The sequence below is a fragment of the Passer domesticus genome, chromosome 3 (assembly GCF_036417665.1).
Source record: "Passer domesticus isolate bPasDom1 chromosome 3, bPasDom1.hap1, whole genome shotgun sequence".
NCBI lineage: Eukaryota > Metazoa > Chordata > Aves > Passeriformes > Passeridae > Passer > Passer domesticus.
Window position 1 is genome coordinate 113,661,152 of NC_087476.1, and position 21,002 is coordinate 113,682,153.

The 21,002-nt window shown below is 40.5% G+C and overlaps 1 protein-coding gene across 7 annotated transcripts; it reads left to right on the forward strand.

Moving 5' to 3' along the window:
• The first annotated feature begins 12 nt into the window (after positions 1 to 12).
• Positions 13 to 20,886, forward strand: DZANK1 (double zinc ribbon and ankyrin repeat domains 1). Of its 7 annotated transcripts, none has more exons than XM_064415233.1 (21): positions 13 to 92; positions 1,145 to 1,269; positions 1,883 to 2,036; positions 3,082 to 3,199; positions 3,518 to 3,614; positions 4,366 to 4,478; positions 5,014 to 5,099; positions 5,767 to 5,884; positions 6,760 to 6,873; positions 7,836 to 7,928; positions 9,815 to 9,937; positions 10,653 to 10,814; positions 11,423 to 11,645; positions 14,926 to 15,029; positions 16,234 to 16,305; positions 17,215 to 17,311; positions 18,112 to 18,200; positions 19,296 to 19,376; positions 19,918 to 20,045; positions 20,398 to 20,472; positions 20,663 to 20,886. In XM_064415233.1, exons 2-21 carry the CDS (start codon positions 1,161 to 1,163, stop codon positions 20,781 to 20,783), a joined length of 2,277 nt encoding a protein of 758 aa, XP_064271303.1. In that variant the 5' UTR covers positions 13 to 92; positions 1,145 to 1,160; the 3' UTR covers positions 20,784 to 20,886. The 7 variants fall into 7 exon arrangements, with proteins under 7 accessions (XP_064271303.1, XP_064271302.1, XP_064271307.1 ...); XM_064415232.1 differs by having other exon boundaries at positions 14 to 103; positions 1,146 to 1,269; XM_064415234.1 differs by having other exon boundaries at positions 54 to 62.
• Positions 20,887 to 21,002: the final 116 nt, after the last annotated feature.

The window sequence follows — 21,002 nt, forward strand, 5'->3', positions numbered from 1 at the left end:
GGGCGGCGGGAGCGGCGGGAGCGGCGTCCCTGGAAACGGAGCGGGAGGGGCGGGATCCGGCGGGATCCAGCGGCACCGGGCGGGATCCAGCGGGATCCGGCGGGTGAGCAGCGGCTGGGCAGCAGCCACGGAGCGGGGCGAGGTGTGGGGGGCCGCCAGGGATGCGATCCCAAAAGCTGGAGCGGGGCCCGCGTAGCTTGGGGGTGCCCGGAGCGGGGGGAGCGTGAGGGGAGGGATGAACGCCTGCCCCTCGGGTCGGGGAGGGATGAACGCCTGCCCCTCGGGTCGGGGAGGGATGAACGCCTGCCCCTCGGGTCGGGAGGGATGGACGCCTGCCCCTCGGGTCGGGGAGGGATGGACGCCTGCCCCTCGGGTCGGGGAAGGAGCCGATCCGCCCGTGGTTCGTGGGTGTGTGTCAGAGGATGGAGCGGGCTCGGCGCGGTGGTGCCCAGAAATGGGACAGAGAATGTGGGACATGGGAAGTGCCCCGCTTCCACGGGAAAGGTTCAGCATCCTGTGAAGGAGCACTGGGACAGCTTGGCCACAGAGGATGGGGAGTGTCCCCCGCTGCCTGCAGTGATGAGTAGCATCAGAGCTGTTCTGGAGCACTGCAGGGTTGGTGGCAGAACCAAATCCGTGTTTCCTGGCCCTGAGCACCAATTCCCACGATCTGGAGTACATTCTCTTTGTTTTGTAAAATGTCATCATACCTAAATGAAATTTTCCATTCTTGAATCACATGACATGACAATGGCTATGTACATCAGGTTTGGCACCTGTTCCATGGATATATTCTGCATTCACATGATAACTGGCATAAGCTTAAGAAATACCTGGTTTTCTTTAGTCCTCTCCAGGGCATCTTGTACTTACGCAGGTGGCCATAGTGGGACGAGGATGGTTTCACATCTGCCATGGTTAGGGTGGAGATTCCTGTCCCTTCCTCCTTCCATGTATCACTGACATGAGGTGCTAATGCTGTTAATCTCAACCACACAGAACCACAGTCACAGGATGGTTTAAAGAATCCAGTCTTCTCTCTTTAGAGAAACAAAGACAAGAGTCATGCTAAAAGACTGTATTCCTCAGTGCATTCTTCTTTTTAGGAAAATGATTGTCTGCCTTTTTACTTTTCTGTTTTAAAGATCACTGCTGAAAAAATGACAGCTGGCTCTGTCTCAGCTCCCCAGATCATCCCACTTCGAATCCCACCTCCAGGGAAAGCTCAACGGGAAATAGACACAAATACTCTCATAGAAATAAAATCAGGTATGAACAAGAGCTTTAACTCCACCTCTAACCTGTACTTATGTGTCCATTGGAAATATTTGGCCTTTATACTTTTTCCACATTTAATCATGATTTTTGGAGTGTGCATTTAAGGAATTTATAAAATTAACCAGTAGGATTGATGCACCAAATATACTTGCATGTAATTTTATGCATCCAAACAATATTACTGACATAAAAATTATGTGTTAGCAGTCTTAATTGCTTCCAAGGCCAAGCTTTTAAGCTGTTGCATTTGGCTTTGACTGCAAAAACAGTGCTTGAAAGAATCATATGCCAGGCTCACTCCCAGTGTTGTCATTACAATTTTTGAATTGTCACAGAAAATACCCTTTCTGTCATTGGAATGGACAAGCTGCTGCAAGGTTTGCATGCAAAATCATATTTTGCTGTCAGAAATATTGCTTACAGTGAAACTGCTTTTGTTGAGTAACTGATACTTCATGGGAGAAACAGTTTTGATCCCAAACATTCAGTCACTTATGGACCTGCTTTATTTTCTTCATGTGAGAAAAATCAAGCAGGGTAGTGAGTACTTTGTTTTCCCAAGGTTGCCTACAGTGTGAGGAATTAATTTTTCTGTTTCTTTCAGATACACCTGGGGCCTCTATTTATTACACTTTAGATGGAAGTAAACCAGAACTCACTAGGAAACCTGGCCATGGGCCATACAACACTTTGGAGTATAAGGGCCCTATCATATTGCCAGAGGGGAAAATAATGGTCAAGGCCCTGGCAGTTACAAAGTGAGTATCCTGTTTTGGTTTATTTTAGCCCTGTTTTGGCAAGGGACAGACGTCCCTGCCATAGCCTGTGTTGTTTAAAGCACTCCAAACCCTGCAGGTGAGAGATGAGCCTTTCCCCAGCCAGTTTGATCCTCATGAATAGCACTGACTTGGCTTTCTCAGGATAATTTTTATCCATCAAGTGTTTGTGTGGTTGGATAACCTCTTGGGTGTTATCCCCTGGTCTCTGGGTGTCCAGTGATCCCAACTGTGGGTGAGAAGCTGATGTACTGTCTTGAGAGCTCATCCTTTGGAGTGTGACCATCAGAAACACCAGAGAAACCAGGCTGGTGTTTCTGGGGTCACCCAGTGGTTCTGTGGGTTTATAGAAGCTGGTCTTCCCAGGAATTTGCTTCATTTCTCCCAAAGGATCACAGAATGCTGAACCTCACAGCTTAAATACAACATTGGGTGAAGCAAAAATACAGTACATTGAAAGAAAACTGGATTTTGCTGCACAGCCACTGACTTTGTCCAAACTAACTTCATGCTTAGGAACAGAGAGAGGACACATCGATTCTTTGTCTGTACTTTATTATCTTTTATTTCCAAGGGAGCAGGAATTTCCACTCCACTTGGAGATTGGTGTTTGCTGTTCCCTGTTGGCATTACCTGCAGCCAGCCTGTGCTTGTGTCTGCACTGCAATACAACATTATATAACACACAAAACCCAGGCCTATGTTTATTTTCTTGCTGTCACTGCCTAGATAAACACTTGTTTTCAATCTGTTTTTACTAAGACATTTTCAGAGATTCACTATAATGACAATAAATCATGGAAGAGTGGTTTGGACATTTACAGCAATTTCAATCCACTATTACATTTTAATAAGTATTAGAGAATGACAGTTGTTTTAGCAAATAAGTATTGCTCAGGATTCTACTGCAATAATGACTGCAAGCTTGGAAAGGATGTTCCATCTAATAAGCCACATCCATCAGTGATTTTCTTTTGCAGCACACAGGTCTGTGGCAGGTTCTTAGTTTGTGAATATTGATTTTCAGGGACTACAGGGAGAGTTCAATTGTGACAAAGGTGTTTGTGGTAGAGTACCAGCAACCAAACTCTGTTTTCCCTGTTGAAGATGATGACAAGAATTTCCTGAAAGATATGGCCACACAGGTAATTTTTGGAAATTGTAACCCCTTGTGTGAGTATAAAATTTTTATGATATGTGATATTATGATATATGTTATATATATATTATTTAGAGATTAAGCTTTGACTGCCAGTTTTATTCACATATCTTATTTGCTCTGTTTGCCCATCTTTGCTGCCTTAGTCCTTTTTGTAATGTTAAAATTAAGCTTTTCACATGCTTGCATTGAAAATAAATACCTTAAGCATGTACTCTTAAAATTTTAACTAATAACTATAGCAAGAGAGGATTAGAGCAAAAGCAAAAATTTTATTTGGAATTCAAATGGAATTACATTTTAGAATAAGGAAGGTGGAACATTTACTACAAAACCTAAGAAGAATAGACTGAATGTGGAAATCAAGCCTGCCTGGGGTGAAACATCCCAAGACCTTCAAGGTAAGCACCACTTCATAAAACTGAGATACTCTTCTGTTCTAGCAGAAAATAGCATAGAGTTTCCCTCTTGTATCACTTGTAAAACGTGGGTAATTTTAAAACCCTCTCAGAGGACAGAACATCCTCTGGAAATTCCAGTTTGGATTGCTCAACACTGCAAATAGAGAACAAAATTTACCTTCCATACATTTCACATGACTTCTTAAAAGCACATTAAAACATCATTCAGCAGCACAACAATGCCCTGTCTGTATTTCCCTTTGTGCCAGAAGATACTCCTAAATTGATGGGATTGCAAATCCTTTACAGAGTCTCTTTACTGATGTTTGCTTGCAGCAAGATTCCAAAATAAATACACTGAGCAGAAATGAAAGCTTCACCCAGATTTTCTCTGTAGATAAAATCTCTTATTCCATGGCAACAGCAATGGGACTGTTTTAGAGCAGGTAATTATATTAATGTTTACTCATTAATTTACTCTTAGGAGCTGGGGTTTTTTAGCATGCAGGAAGGAAGAAAACTGTAAATAAATTAAAACACAAAAGTAAGCTCTGTCAGAGAGGTGTGGGGCTTCTTCTAGTTTCATTTCCTGTAATTCCATGCAGTTTATTTGAACCCAAAATGTGGATGCCAAATTTGTTTTTAATTATGCTTAACTAGTATGTAACATTCCTGTTCAGATACATATTAACTAAAGCATGAAGTGGGTGACAGTGGAATAACAGGGTTGTAATTTTAATCTTTGAAACAGACAGAAAGGCTACTCAGAGATCCCCTCAAGGACCTCAGCTCCTTGCCAGTGGTTTGGGAGCCACAGAGCACAGAGAGGAATCCACCTCAGCACAGCCAGTGGAGTCATTGCAGGTGAGCCAAGGGGTAGGCTGAAGAAAACTCTGCAAGGCTGTCATCAGGACAGAGGTCTAAAAAAGGAGGAGGTGAAGATTTGTGATCTCTCAGCTATTAATGCCTTTCCCTGGATTCTACAGTCCTGATTTAAATGTAATAGTAATGATGCACGAGAATAGGAATGCCCAAAGCAGGACAGAGTTGTCAGTGTGGATAAAACCAGGCAAAGGAAATCAATACTGACTACATTCCTACTAATTCTTTTCTAATACATTTCTGAGTCTGCAGTTAGCAAATACTTACTGCTGTTTGTTGGCAAGTTAATATTTAAAACTCAATATTCAGTAATACTGTGGTGGAAGTATGTAGCAAGGCATAGATTTTATTTTTTTTGTTACAAGAAGCCATGTGTCCTTAATGCAGCTAATAGGGGAAGGAAGGCTCCTCAAAGCAGTGCATTTCAGTGCAGTTTATTTCAAATTGCTTTTTCTATCTTTCTATATATTTTGCAAATATTTCCTTACTAAAACATAAAGAATTACCTCTATTTCAGTTTGCAAGTTCCTCTGCAGTGACTAGCCAGAAAAGCTTAGCAAGCACACAGGTGTCAAGGATCCAGAGTGAAACAGATTTCTTTAAGTAAGTGGCTTCTCCTTTTGACATATTTGTCCTTTGGAAAATATCTGATCCTTTTGCAACCAAGCTGATAATATTGTGGGCCTCTATAAAAAATAGGAAGGCAAAGACAGACCAGACCCTGGCTCATAGCTGCAGAGTATAATCTAGATAGGACTTTGAAAATTCAGTTTCTTAAATGTAGTTTTCAACTGTCAGTTATCAGCTGTCTTATCATTCCTTAAAAAAAACTCCTAAGACCCATAGGATCAGAGGATAAACTGTCTTTTCACATTATAGTACACCCTCAGTGCTGTAGGGGAACACTTCTCACGGGAGCAGTCTCACAGAGCATTAATGCTTATCAGTATTGAAAAAGTTCTGTGATCTACATCGGTGGCTCCCCATGGTGCAGCAGTGAGGCCTGACACAGACTGCCTGTCTGGAGACCTGTTTATGTCCCATGATGAGGAGGAAAGTATGAAACTCCATAGTAGCCAGAGAGCTTTCTACCTTGCAAAGCTGTTTAGAGTTCAGAACTCCATATCGTGGATGTTGGGGCATGGTGTGGTGTTCCACCACAACTGAGAAATCAGTGGGCTACGTCCTGTCACAACCAATTCCAGATTATTCATTATTATGCAGCAGTGCAATATTAAACCCAGCTCAGCCAGTTTGCTCTTACTTTCAGATGTGCACATTGCTCTGCCCCTCGCCTGTCTGAGCCCTTGGCTCACTTCTGCCAGAAATGTGGATCTCCTGTCCCCCCTGTGCCAGTCCAGCGCTTCCCAGTCCCCGAGGGAACACAGGTCAGCAAAACATCACAGCAATCCACACACCATCCTTGCAAAGAACAGCAGCCTCTGCAACTTACACAGTCAATGCTGGCAAACCTGTTACCTACTCACACTTTCATTTCAAAGTTCTGCTCTAATTGCTTTGTTCTGCTCAATACCTTTAGCACTGGACCCAATGAAATTCTCCAGCAATGGGTGAAACTGACCATAGATTTCTTCAAGGGCCATGTATTCTAATAAGGAAAACAAAGAAAAAGTAAATTATTTGCCTATGTCAGGAAGCACTACCAGACCTGAAACTTTAAATGGTGGCATGTGTGGGCAAATGCACCAAGTTTTTGGAGTGGTGTGTGTAACTGTCTTGTCTAAGCTCTTCCCAAGAGATCATGACCTGATCTAACAAGTCAGTGGTTGTTTCCCTTCCTATATCATCAGAGGGTTGTCTGGTCTGGGCAATGCTGTAGTTTTAAGTAATGACTGAGATTCACCACCTCCTTAGATTAGGTTCATAATTAGGAGAATTTCAATTACCTGTGTGACAGTGGAATAACAGGATTGTAATTTTAGTCTTGGAAAGAGAAAGAAAGCCTTGTCACAGGTCCCCTCAAGGACCACAGCACCTTGCTAGTCCTACTTTATCATTTTCATTGTATTGAAAATTACCTTAATACTTTTCTAGCATTCTCTTTCCAGATGTCTTAATATTTTCTCAATATGATCCTTTGATCTTTAAGGATCAGTATCAGCACCAGTTGCTGTCAGTTGCTGTGTTTACAGTGACCTTGCTGCTGATGTAGACTCCAGCTAGGAAAATACTGAAATCTCATTACAACCTTAATGATCTCATTGTGGTCCTTAACATAACTGTGATGTGGCTTCTCCTTCAGATGGCACCGTGCCTTGAGTGCAGACATCTTGTGCCAATGAATACACCCACTTGCATTATCTGTGAGGCACCAATAGCTCCACAGCTGCAGCCCCAAAACAACATCTGCATAAAGGTAATTGAGAATAAGTAAAACAAAATAGTCATTTAACTCATTTAAATGTGGCATGCATTTTTCTAACAGATGACTTCATTACAAATATTTTGATCCAACCTGGCCTTGTATAATTATATTATGGACAGCTTTAAGGGTTAGTGGGATTTAAAACAGCTTGAATGGAAAAAGGGATTAAAGATTTCCCAGTACAAGAAAGACATGGACCTACCTCCCTTGAGAAGGAAGGGGCAGCAGAGGCAATGTGTGATTAGCTGACCTTAACCCCCATTTCCCTGTGCTCCTGAGGAGGGCAGGAGACAGAGAATCAGGAGGAAAGTTAAGTCCAAGAAGGAAGGAAGAAGGAGGGGAAGGTGTTTTTTGAGATTTGGTTTGATTCCTCATTTTTCTACTCTGATTTGGTTGGTAATAAATTCAGTAACTTTGCCCAAGATGAGTCTGTTTTTCCCCTGACAGTAATCAGTGAGTGATCTCTCCCTGCCCTTAAACTCATGAGCTTTTCATCATATTTTCTCGTCTCTGTCCAGCTGAGGAGGGGAGTAATAGAATGACTTTGTTGGGCACCTGGTCTTCAGCCAGGGTTATCTCACCACCAGAAGTCTTTTAAGGCACCTCATAGTATTATGGTATTATATTATTACTCATAATTGTCTGTGCAGATACTGGGCTGTCTGGTTTTTGTGAGTATAGTGACTAAACAAACTGAAACCAGAGTATACAAAGACCTGGAGATACTGATACTGCATGTCCTAAGGAAACTATACCATAATTTAAAATAGAATAGTCCCCATGTGATGAGAGGCAACATGGCCTAACCAAAGTGTGAAACAGCCCAGACTTGAAGGATATCCTAATCTGCAGGGCTGAATAACTACAGCATTTCGTAAGATTGTCTTCTTCTTTGTCTTTTTGTTGACAGTTTTGAAATACTATGTAAAATATATTTTCTCTCTGTTTAAAAGGGCAAAGTCATTTGTCAGGTGTGTGGCACAGGAAATCCTCTGCACCATAAACACTGTGCAACTTGTGAGAGCAAGCTGCCTGAAGTACAGTTGGTAAGACTTCAATCACACTGGGGGAATCAAACCACAGCACAACATCCTTTATCTCTGGAAAACTGAAGTCGTGTCCCCGTGTCCCTGTGTTACCAAAGCAGAGATTCTCTCCCCAATGTCATATTTAAGCCCAGTCCTCCCACAGGAGCTCCACCACAAATGTCCAGCTAAACATAAGTGTCTCATGTATCTTCAAGTTTCTCACATGGAAGTCAGGATTGTGAATGCCATTGAGAAAGCTCAGAAGGCTCTTAGAAAATGGGTAGCCTTGACTCCAAGGAGTCTTGTTTGTGTCCAGATTACTCTCAATTGCAATAGAAAAGTTGAGTATATACATCAGGAACATCAATCACACTGATTTCAATTTTCTGAAAATAGAATACACTTTTGCATTATTTTTCATATCTCCACTTTTACATTATTTTTCTTATCTCCACTTGCTGCTTCTCCTACATGCATACAGCTAGCATGCTTGTATTGGGCTGTGACTGCACAGAGGTGAGAAAAGCACTGAAATATTACCCCTTAAAATTGCTCTGTTTCAACTCCCCGTTTAGCTTGGTTCCTTAGAAGAATTTTATTTTCAGTACTGAAAAAATCTTGTATGAAAAATGTCTAGTACATTTCACTTCTCCATGTTGTCATAAACATAATAATGATAGAACAATAATGGTTTGTAAGTTAAAATCTTCAGATTATAATGATTAACATCCTGAGGTCTAAAACTGTCCATAGCTAGAGGCGAAAGTCTCTTGTATAGCTACATAAGTGTCATTTCAAAGTGAATTTCAGTAGGATTCTGCACTTACATAAGATAAATGTATGTTTGGCTGCTTCACTGAATGCAGATATGTGTGTAGATAATATGTAGCTGCATATGTAGTTAGGCATGTGACTTGAATGTGAGACCTGTATTAGCTGAATAAGTTAAATGCCAAGAATTATTAATAGTAATCAGAAAATTTGCTAATAATAGTGATGAATTAGTGATAACAAGAGTACTTTTAATAATAGTAATCATGATGATCTCATTATTAATGGCTATTAAGTAATTTATATTTAGAACATACTTAGACTTGTGCTTTTCCAAATTTTATTTTCCAACTGAACCCCCAAATTACATTGTTCAAATTGCAATGCAGGCCACAGATTAAAACAGGGCTATTTTGTGTTTGCCTACTTGCTGTTATGGTGTAATCAAAATAATTTTCCATGGGTTCTGTCCCCTATCCATATTCCTGACTTGTAGAGAAAATAAATTGCAAAAGCCTTAAGGCAAAACCTAACAAAACATTTTTAAGTCCTGTTTGTCCTAACTGGGATCTGTACTTAAGCTCTAGAAGTTTCAGATGAAAAACCTGTTTTGCTTACTCATATAAGTTAATTGTAGAAAAGTTGAGTAATATATAATTTGCACAAGAGTGCAAAAAATATTTATGCGGCAAATTCCAAACTGTGAGGAAACTCTTTGCCTAAACACATTCTCCCTGCCATACTACTATAAAGAAAGGTACAAGGAAAATGGTGTGTTGGATTTGAAAATGCAAGTCAGTAGAGAAACCTCCATCTTAATTCCATCTGTACTTATACATAGGGCCCTACTAATAAATACTCAGATTAAAAGCACACCATTGATAAGGTTATTTTTAGTGCTAGCTCTGCTAAAAATATTTTCAAATTAATTAATGCTACATTTGTAATGAATTTTGTAATGAAAATTATAGGTTAGATCCAAGTCACTCTGTGGCTCATTGTAAGCTGCAAGAATTCCTTTAGGCCGAATATTACTTTATGTTGCCAGAGCAGCTTGCTTTCCTCTTTCCCCTCATTAGGCCTTTGGACTTTCCTTCCTGATTTCCTCCCTAATGCTTGTTTTGTTTGATCAGCCCGTGTTTGGAGGAGACTCCTGCCCACCTGTGCAGGGCCAGCCAAGGAAGACAGCTCAGTGCTCCAAGTGCAGCGGTGTGAACCAGAGCGACGCCCGCTTCTGCGCCTGGTGTGGGGCCAAGGCACGTGCTCCTGCTGCTGTGGGGACAAACCCGGGGCTGCAGCAGTGTCACACTGCTCTCTGCAAAGCTCCTGCCAGTCAGTCAACACTGTTATCATCGAGATACTTGCTTAGAGCATAGAGGATTGTGTGTGGAAAAATGAATGGCTTAGGAGACATCCTGACCCCACATCAGTCAGTGACCCCAGGGTTTAGAGCTGCAAACAAATTATCATGGGTCAACAAGCACCAGGTCATTGCATCAGCTGAGATGTAACAGCCCTGTGCTCAGGCAAAGTAGCTTAACCATCAAAGGTTAAAGTACAGGCTGACCCAATGCAAGTTTTCCCATAACAGCTCTGGGCTATAATCACCTACACAGGCAATTACCAGATATGAGATGATGCATGCAATTGTTTTGACTGAAGGCCTCCTTAACTTCAGTAAGGACAAGTACTTAACTGCTGCTCAGTAGAGTTACAATCAATGTAAACAATTTCCCCTTGTACAGTGCTTCTATCTAAGATCACACTCAAGGAGAATTTATTCTCTGTGAACTGAATGCACATAAAATTTGAAACACTCCCCTATATGCATAAATAACCATTAGTCCTGTACTGTACTAGGGCACTCAGTATGATACTTTACTTCCTTTTAATTCATTCCTCTGCTGTTTTAATTTCTGAATCATTCATCCTATGTTTCTCCAGTGACAAATATTGCATTGAACTTTCCAGCCTGGACCTCCTCCATCCTACTTTACTTGTTCCAAGTGTGGTACCAGCAACCAGCCCTATGCTCGCTTCTGCGTGTTCTGTGGTGTCTACATAGAGCCCCCATCCAGGCAGAGCTCTCCTGGCAGTCCCATGGACCGTGGGGACTCCCTGGCATCCTCTCAGGTAGGACACCCAGTGTTACAAAGCCAGGTTTGAGCTCAGCTGAGAGGCTGCTGCACTGGGGGTATGGATCAGCACAGCTCCATTCATTTCCTTGGGACAATGCTGTGGGCTGGGAGCACAAGGAGGACAAAAATGTTTGTTTTGCTTTCTGCTGCAAAGCAGCCTCAGCCCAAGGCCTCAATCCAGCCTCTTTGTAAATGGCAAAATGAGAAACAATCACCCTTTCAAAAGTCTTAGCCCTTCAAGTAGTTTTATCTTACTGGCTGTGAATTATTTGTGGTCTGCTGATACAAGGTATTCTTTCACACAAAAGTAGTAGTTGTTTTTAAACTGTTTAAGAAAGAGCCCAACACTTAACAAGGCCAGCTTTTGCCCTACAAAAGCATACCCATCCCCTGGCAATCGTGAAGAATTTGGATTTTGCTTGAATATTTGTGATAAGTTGCATTGTTGTTACAGACTGGTAATTAAAATTTTAAAATTGGTAATTATTCTTCCTGCCAGCTTTTTAATTCTCTTACAGTTTGGTGTTCTGGGTAGTTATGCTTGTAAGCCATTGAATTATATCTATATTACTTACATTTTCCCTTCTCCTCCACCCCCGACAGGCAAAACTATTACAGGCTGGCTGGCAAACTTGTCCTGTTTCCTTGCCCAAATCAAGGGCAGAACTAACAGAAAGAGAAGATAAAGGAACCCAAACCATTGGACTTTTTTACCCATCCAGCAAACTGTTGGAAAAGAAGGAGCTTGAGCTGATTTCACAAAAAGAAAAGTTGGAAAAGATGAGTGATCATAAGCCTCTCCTGACAGCCATTAGTCCTGGCAAAGGTTAGAAGCTCTGATTTTATGATTTCTAAACAATTCATGACCTTACTCTTTTTCTTGAAAGTATTATAGTGTATGGAATGTGGCATCAGTAGGACACTCATTTACATCTTTACAAGTCTGTTTCCACCAGTCACTTGTAAAAGCACTGCCTTAAATCTCCACCAATAGCTAAAATAAAGCTATCAGTGATACCAAAATTTGGGTTACTGAGCCCTGTACAGCCTTACTAAATTGTTAGCAGTTTGATTTCTTCAGATCCCACAAGACTGGAGGCAGGTGTCCTGAACTGGAATTGGAAACCACTGAACAGCTCCCAGTTCCCAGCACCCTCCCCAGTCCTTGCCATGTGAACTTTTGTGGAGCTGTGATGGCACCTGCAGGGATATTGATAAACAAAACTCTGAGACACAGGGGATCAGAGATCTTGAAAATATGATGAAGCTTGTCTACATGAGGAACTTGTTGTGGAATAAATTATAGAAGCTTCAGAAGCAAAGAAAACTAAACTAGAGGAAGGGATTCTTAATAGGATTATGAAAACATCACTCATTGAAGAGTCTTTCCTCTCACAGACTACAGTAGGAGCAGTATCAGTAGTGCAGAAAACTTTCCTTCACAGGGAGTTTTGTGGTCACTTTGTTCTTTGTGGAATCACTTGGCTGTTTGCTGTCATTAAATGCTTGCCATTTTTAGAGGTTTTAGTTTTACGATCCTGAGAAATCTTCAGCTTTCTGGATCCCAAACCCTTGAAGATAGTCCATTGGTATTAATTAGGGTTCTAATAAATGACTCAGTGGGCAAAATTGTCTTTAATCTCACAGGGCAGTCCAACTGGGCAAACCATAGAATGAGTTAATTTTAAATCATTACAGCACCAAAACCGGGTTTAGAGGAGCAGTTACTCTTTTGCATCCACTTTCTCATCTAGCTCTCTTCAGCAATCAGATGATCAACCCCTCAGGCTGTTACCAGAATTAATTTTCTATTGGGTAGTAAAAGTTGCTAATGAATGTTAGAAATTTCTCTTTCAACTCTGTGTGTCTGTATTCAGATGGACTCTGATTCCTAAAATAATCACTGGGGAAATCTGTTTTTCTTCTCCCTTCCTCTGAAATGTGGCATGTTCTCTTAGGCATCACTGTAGGAAATACAGAACTTGACTCAACATGTCAGGGAGCTTAATTTAGTCAGAGATAAAAAAGGATTGGCCCCTAATAGTGCCAAGAAAAAAGCAAAGTCACACTGAATATTTGTATATCTCTGTCAGAAGTACAGCTCTTGACTTGTGAGTGAGAACTGCTATCACTGGGAAAGGTTGGGCAGAAATTCTGAGCTGCTTTTGAGTTGTTTTCACTTTTGTCCACTTGGCAGAGGTAACTTTGTTAAGTTGCACTGTGTAATGTATTCTCCTTTAGATCCTGCCAAGGACTGAGGAACTTATTTCATTCCATAAATCAATAAATGTCTCTTACAGTCAGTTCGTGCTGAGTTGTATACATGGCTTGAAACTATCAGTATCAACAAAACCATGCCATATCACCCAGGAAAATCTTGTTTATGTTTGCCAAATATGACCATTATTTCTTTATTCAGAATAGGATCAGACATTTGATATTCAAGTTTTTTAATAGAAGTGATTAAATAAAATGGTGGAGGTTATTATTTCTTGACCGTATCAACTGTTAACTAACCTTCTTTTCATATGTGAAGATTAAAAAAAATATTAAACAGTTAAAAAAGGGGCAAACAACAGCAGTACCAAAGCACTAATCCTCTGGTGTATACTGTATTTCTTTTTTTGCTGTACTTTCAGTCTGTTTTGAACAGGAAGCAAGACATTTACCAGGTAAACTTCACAAAGAACTTCCTTTTTCTACTGTAACAAAGGTTAAATCAGTGTGATATAGGTATAATCTGCTATTGGCAGCATGGATTCAAGTATTCCATCAATGCTGCCAAAAATCCTTCAAGATCTAATAGAACATCAACCGTGCAAGAATATGTTCCTGACCATCTGGATTTTTTCAAATAAAATCTGGGGATCTGGGCTAGTTATGAACCACTTTATTGCAAATAATACTGAGTTCTATGGAGAGATCACTCACCAAGTAGTTTATTTAAGATGTTTTAAACACTGCTTTCAGTTTGTATTAGTTTTTTCATATGAGACTACAGCAGGGAACAATTTATGTTGTTCTGTGGATCCTTCTTTTTCTATTCATTTAAAGCTGATTAACAAGTAAGATTGGTTGGTTTAGTTTGCCATAGCATCATTTGTCAACCTTCAGTCTTCCAAGCCCAAACTCCTTGTGCCCTTGTTTTGTCTTGTAAAAGCCAGAGCAGCACTTTCCTTCTGGCTTGGTCTCTTTTCACTGTTTTAAGCTTCACTTAACATGAAGGAAAGGATAAGGTCAGAGCAGCTGCATTGTGTCAGTTAAATGAGGTTACCAAGCCTACACAGTTTATTTACAATAAAATGAATCATGCTCTGTATTTACCATGAGGATGCTAAAAAGGAAAATCAGCCAGATCCTGAAAACAATCAGTTAAAAATGAGAACAAGTCCATTTGTGTTTTTTCTCTGATGAAAACAAAATGTAGCTCTGGAATTGCCTGGACAGGAGGTGCAAAAGCTCTAAATGGCTTAAGATGAGTTTTTAATCCAGGCACATTAAGCCCCTTATGTTTTGTGCCCTCTATCAGCATAAAGGAATGCTGACTCTCTCAAAGAAATCCTGACAGGCAAAAGAGCAGGAATGCTTAAGCTTTTAATATGGTCTCACATATATAATTAAAAGGAATTTATTTGGAGGATAATTTACACAGACCAAAGTGTTGTGTATCCTGCGTTTCTGTGTTTGCAGTTTTCAGATTTGGCTTATTTTTCCCTGTCAGTTATCCCAAATCAACTAAAAATCAGTTCAATAACATAATTGCTTAATTGTAGTATTTTACTTTTTTCTTTTCTTATGATCTTGAATGGTCTGAGATTTTTCCCTTCACACAGAATCAGTTTTGACTACTAAGGATCATTCTAAGACATGGCTTTGTTATGAATAGAGGGCCCTAAGAATGAATTGTCACTACAGATGAAACAGTGTTTCACCTGGCTTTTTAGGCTATAACTTCCTTCTCATTTTCTTGATTAGATGAATTTTCTACAGATTTTTTTTTTTATCTCAGTGAAACTGTGCTATCTTTTAAATCTTCCATCACTTGACGAGAAGGAATGTTAATCACATTTTAAGGACTTTTCTCCTGCTTAACTCCTTGTTGGCAGGTTACTGGAGAAAACAGCTGGATCATGTTTGTGCTCATGTACGAAGCTATGCCCAGAACAACCTTGAATTCAGAACACTGATTGGAGAACCTCAAATGGGAAAGGTAGGAAGGAGCTTGTGAGTAATATCTTCCTATGAAGAGTCATGAAAAGATTATTGTGGCTGCTACATAAACACTGGAAAAATAAATGTCTCCCTTTTCTTTAGATGTTGATCTGCTTGTGTGTGTCATTTGTCTTGTTAGGTTGTTCCATTTTTTGGTCATTCTTCTCCTGAAGACTTTTTTCTGCTTTTTTTCCAATGGCAATTCCTATTCTCTCACCTAAGAGCTGTAAGGGGAGTGAGAAAGCCTTGCTCAGCTGCTTTTATATAGTAAGAAAGTGGAAACCTAGGATTCCTCCAGTAGATACTTGACCCCTGATTTCTATATTCACTGAGACCTATTGTCCACCAGGATGTTCAGAAGCTGCAGTGCAACTGTAAGAGAATATCTGCTTAACAGAGTTGAGGTACAGTCCATTGCAACTTGTTTCCTCTGCTAGAGGATTCAAAAGGATACCCTGAAGAATATAAAATTGCACAGAGAAGGCTATTCCTGCTGCTTCTTGGTCTTTTGTCAGTTTATTGTCTTAAAAGCAGTGCCCCCAGAAGTAACAAATGGTTCAAAGCAGATGCCAACTATCTGGGTTTAATGCTGCTTTTTCAGTTTTTCACGTGGATTAGAAATATAATCAACCTTACCTCAAAATTCTCAACCAACTGCAATATAATCTTCATTCCACTTCTTTATAAATACCTGTGCACTCATTTTTGTATGCCTTCCATGGACTTGTTGCCAGCAGTACTGCCTCAAGGAATTGATACACAAAAGTACCAAATTTTCAATACAGACTGTGCTTCTCCAGACTGGTGTCACTAAAGCAGCCTCCTGGATCTGGGAATCCCAGGAACAACACAGCCTTTTGTGCAGCTGCAACATCTCAGTGAAGAATGACTGAACTTCCATGAAATGCAGCCTCATTACAGTTTTGGATTAATTTGGCTGGTAGATCCATTTGGTTTCAGTTGTTGTGAAATTTCCAGTTAAACAAAACACACGTGCCCCTTTCTCATTGACATGGGAAGTGTTGGTACAATATCACAAGGAGGCAAAGGCCACACGTGTGATTTTGTGCATTGGCTGCACAAGAAACACCATCAGCAAGAATTATTCTTTAAAGTACTTCTGTGGGTTTTTTTTGTTTGTTTGTTTGGGTTTTTTTGGGTTTTTTTGCTAAGATAAACTCATGGCTGCTCTTTCCTTTTAGATCAATTATGCCACTGTCTCTGAAGATGACTGTGCAGTCACTATTACGTTGAATTTTGCTGCTGTTAACAAGGTCAGTTCATGGGATGGGGCCTATTGAGAGGCAGCTGGTCTAAAGCTGTCACTAGAGCAGTGTAATGCTGATGTATTTTAAATTCAGGTCTAAACAAGAAATGCTTTTGTTCAGAGGTTGTTAACTGACCTCTTCAGAGAAAATAATATTTTTCTTTCTCTGTTGGAGCTGGATGAACAGTTATCTTTATCTGATTAAGCCAGGCTTCATGGTTATGTTGCTATCATCTCACATTTTGTTAGTTTGCTCTTAGTATTAAATTTGTTCTTTCAGCTGATGTTGTCTGATGATTCTAGCACCCCTTAGCTTTTGATCTCAGAACCTGCTTTTCTTCAGCCTGTGAAGTGTGCTCTTAAAAACTAATCTTAGTAATTTTCAATAGTTTGGAGATAACTTTTGTCAGAGCTCCTGTTAGCTCTATTCAAAATCTGGAATCTCTGTCTCAGGAATTACCATGTTCCAAAAATCACAACATACACAATTCCAGCTTTTCTAGATGAAAATCTCTTATTTCAAAAATCAAAAATTCAGACTGTGTCTCTTGTGTGGAATTTTGGAAAGCTTACCTTGCTATTGAGGCCTGAAAAACTGTATCACATCATTTCAGAAGTGAAATTTCTCAAGTGGTAGAAACATTTTCATTTGGATGAGAATCTTAATTTCATTAATTGAGGTTGTATCACTTTTTTTTTTCTAAATCAAAAGAAATACCTAACACAAGGTTCAGAAAAAAATGCTACATAATTTTGCCTCAAAACAGAGTTCAATTACATATGATAATGTCTTCTGGTAACTTGACAGTGATATTCAAAGCCTGTGTATCTTCTCATAGGCAAGTGTTGTGCCACTAAGATTACAGCAGCATTACATGATAATCTTAGTAACTGCCTGCATTTGATGATTTTACAGGATATTCATCCTAACAGAGCAGTGAAGTTCAGCAATGATTACCAGAGTGCTGGAACAGAACTCACAGATGGACAGGATGGCAGTCAGACTAATTTTGGTGAGATTTTTTCCTCCCTGTCTTTACAGTAGACCATAAATGGAGCAGTCAGGAAGACAGAAGTGGAGCTTGGAAGCCTAGAGATCAAGGCAGGCAAACATTCTGTGCCTATTAAAGTTGATCTTTTAAGTCTCAAAACGTGTCCAAGTTGAGATTTAAGCAATGTACAGATGCTCTCAAAAACTCCTGGGAACTTCATCCCTGGAGAGCTGAGGAGACCAGTGAACTGCAGCCACAGGTCACAGCAGTGCTTTTATTATAGCACTCAAACTTTAGATGTTTCACATACTCTTTTCAGTAGGAACCATAAATATCAATATTATCTCTACTCCTGAGCTCTGCATGGACTGCCAGCTCTGGCCTATTTTGCAGAGATGAGAAATTATGAAATACATTCATGTGGAGATGTTGTTTAACTGCAATCTCCCACTGGTGTCAGTAAGAGCATTTTGGGCATCTCATTTTGGACTTAGGTTCTCATTAAATCAACCAGTTGTAAAGTCAGCATTGCAATTCAGGAATTCCTATAGCATCATTTGACATACTTAATTCACATGTAAGTTTCATCTACTTTGTGCTTCCAGTCTGAGGCTTGGCAAGAGGCAGTCACTGCACTGGGAGCTGTGCAAACCTTTTGTTAAAACCAGTTTGAACTGCAACAAGTATTTCATCACTTTCTCATGTGGAAAACTGATAAATATTGCTTTGATTTTAGATAAACTATTTCCAGATCTCTGCTCCAAGTTCTAGTTAGGATACTGACTTTGCTTTGAATTAACACTTGTTTTCCTTTCTGGTAGGCAGAGATGATCCCAATCTTCTCCATTCAAGAAGCAAAATAAAGAGAACCAAGTCAAAAACACTCATGGGACAGGAATATAAGCTCTCTGTAAGTATCCTCTGCAAAGACAGGAAAAAAGATTTATAGAGCAGCACTAACATAAAGGAGGGCATCCAGGCATTAAAGTAGAAAGGTTTTAACTCTGACTGGGGGCAGGAGATAAAAGTCCAACTTAATACAAAACCTAGACATTGGTAACTGACATTTAGTTCAGAACTGAAAATAACTAATTTGTTTTTCTAAAAGAGTTTAATTAGATTTTTTCTCTCATTTTGAACCCGTTCAATTTTGACACTGCATTAGGCCTAAGGACTGTTGCAGTGATTCTCTTACAGATTTTTTTCAGAAGCAACATCATATGGAGGTGTTGTCATCTTTCCTTGACTTTACATTTGACTCCATAGAGGCCTAGTTTAATTCAAGAAGCAAGAATTTACTTTCACTGGAGACCAAATTTCCTGAAAGAACTGTCTACTAAAGGGATTGTCAGTAATGACATGGAAAATTTCAAAAGGGGAATGTACATTAATCTAAGCTTGGATCAGTCAGACAACTCAACAGGTGGGAGAAGATACAGAGCTCTGTGATATGAATCCAGAGATAAAAATGCTTGGTCAAGTGACTGAGCTTTAAAAATGAGAAAAGGTTGAAAGCTGGGAAGAAATAAAAGGAAAAGGTTTTAGGGTTTGTTTGTTTGTTAAGATTTAGTAAACTAATTTCACTGAGGCAAAACATACACATTTTTAAAACAAAATACTTCCCCAAGTTCTGGAAGCTTCAAACTTTACTCCTAAAAATGTAGTCATGTTTAATTTTACTGTGCTGAGCAGATCTTTGTACAGCCCTGGAGAGCTGCACTGACATAAAGTGAATAATTTGCAGACACATTGCTGAACGGAGACCTCAGTAGTGAGATATTAGCCAAGGTTACCCAACACTTGGTCAGGTTCAGAAAGACATTCCCAAAGAAGTCAGGGATTAGTAACAATGAGGCTCATTCCCAAAGAAGTCAGGGATTAGTAACAATAAGGCTCAAATTCATGCCACTGTGGGCATTTTGCACTTTCATTCCATGCAGAATCTGGCCCACCTACTTGTATTTTCCCTGTGTGAAATGTTCCTGGCTGTTGTGTGTCTCCACAGCCAGAGTCCAGACAGCTGCTGGATGAGCTGGGTCAGTCTGGGAAAGGAAGAATCACCTTCATAGAACAATTGCTCAGTGATGTAAGTAACACTTGCTGAAGTTTCCTTTTTCAACTCTTTGGCTGTCTACTGCATGAATATTAGCCTGGAATGCAACTTCACCTTGACAATTAGAAGGCAACAGCCTTGCAATACCAGTCTTCAGATTGAAAGAGCATTTTAGAGAAGATAAGGCCTATTTTACATTTACAGATGATCTCCCCAAATTTCTATTTGATCAATGCATAAGGCAGTCTTCTCTGGGTTTGTCAAAGCCAAACAAAAAAAAAAAAAAAGTATTAGTTTTATCATTTAGGATCAAGTCCTCTATATAGCAAAAGCAAGCATTATCTCTGTGTTTCTGCTCTGGTATCTCATTTGGCTACGGTTACACACATTAACTCTGGCTTTGAGCTAGGAGATGACAAACATTCTCAGAAGAAAGCAAAACAACACACTTTGACCTTCTCTCTGTCTTGAGCACGAAGCCCATTTGCCAACCTGAACGGGCATAACACAAAAGCGAGGTGGCAGCTGAAGAATCTGTAGTTTTACCAGCCCCTTTGCCTCTGCTCTGTCCCAGGGAGCTGACCCCAACTCCCTGAGCGAGGAGGAGCACCCTGCCCTCTCAGCTGCTGTCCTGAACAAGCACACAGGAGCCGTCTCCCCTCTGGTGCAGAAAGGGGCTGACATTGACCAGCAGTCAGGGCCGTAAGTGAGTTCCGATCCTCTGCCTCGGCTCTTCCCAGGTCTTACCAAAAGAAATCAACATGCTCCAGTTTCGGAGAGAACTAAACCCCATCTCTCCTCCACAAATGTCTTTTCAAGGACAGTATCCACACTCCCTCTTCCAGTTGCCAGCTCTGAAGATTTCTCATAACTTCTGTTATAAAAGCTGCTGTTCTATTCAGTTCCTTCCCCCACCCGCTTCAACTTATTATGATAAACATCACCAAAACCTACCACACTTCTCGTGTGTTCTGTGTCCTCCTATTCAACTTCCTACGTTTTATTTGCTAAGTTTCCTTAGGTACTGAGTGCACTGCTCATTCCTCCTGTGCAGGCACAACAACACAGCTCTCCATGAGGCAGTTCTGCTGGGACTGGAGGGAGAGGAGAGCATCCGAGCCCTGCTATGGTAGGTAAGCCCAGCTGCAGGCTGTCCCCAGCCTGGCACCACCACTGGAGGGCCACAGCCTGCCCCGTGTCCCTGTGGGAAGGAGCATCCAGAAATTCCAAAGTTACTCCACATCAACATTCACTGCAAGCCACTTCATCACTGAGTGCACTGAATTTAAGCAGTTTAAACCAGTGTTCTGTACTTACAGCTGCAATGCAAGCATGCAAAAGAAGAATGCAGCAGGGCACTCAGTGCTGCATTTGGCTGCTGCAGCTGGAGATAATAAGGCTATTTCACTGTTCCAAGCAAGTGTGGATAGAGAACACTGAGCAAACTCATGTGACACAGGAACATTGTTCTCATCAATGTGTTATTACAAGAAACCTTTTCCCCAAATAAAGCTGAAGGTTGTTTAACTTTGGGAGCACCTGATCACATGTGTCCAGCTCTGTCTGCAGAATCCTTGACCCTGTGTGATCAGCTTGGGCCCTGTAACAGTCAGATATTTCTCCAAGACTGCCCCATTCCTTTCCAGCAGTTCAGAGCAC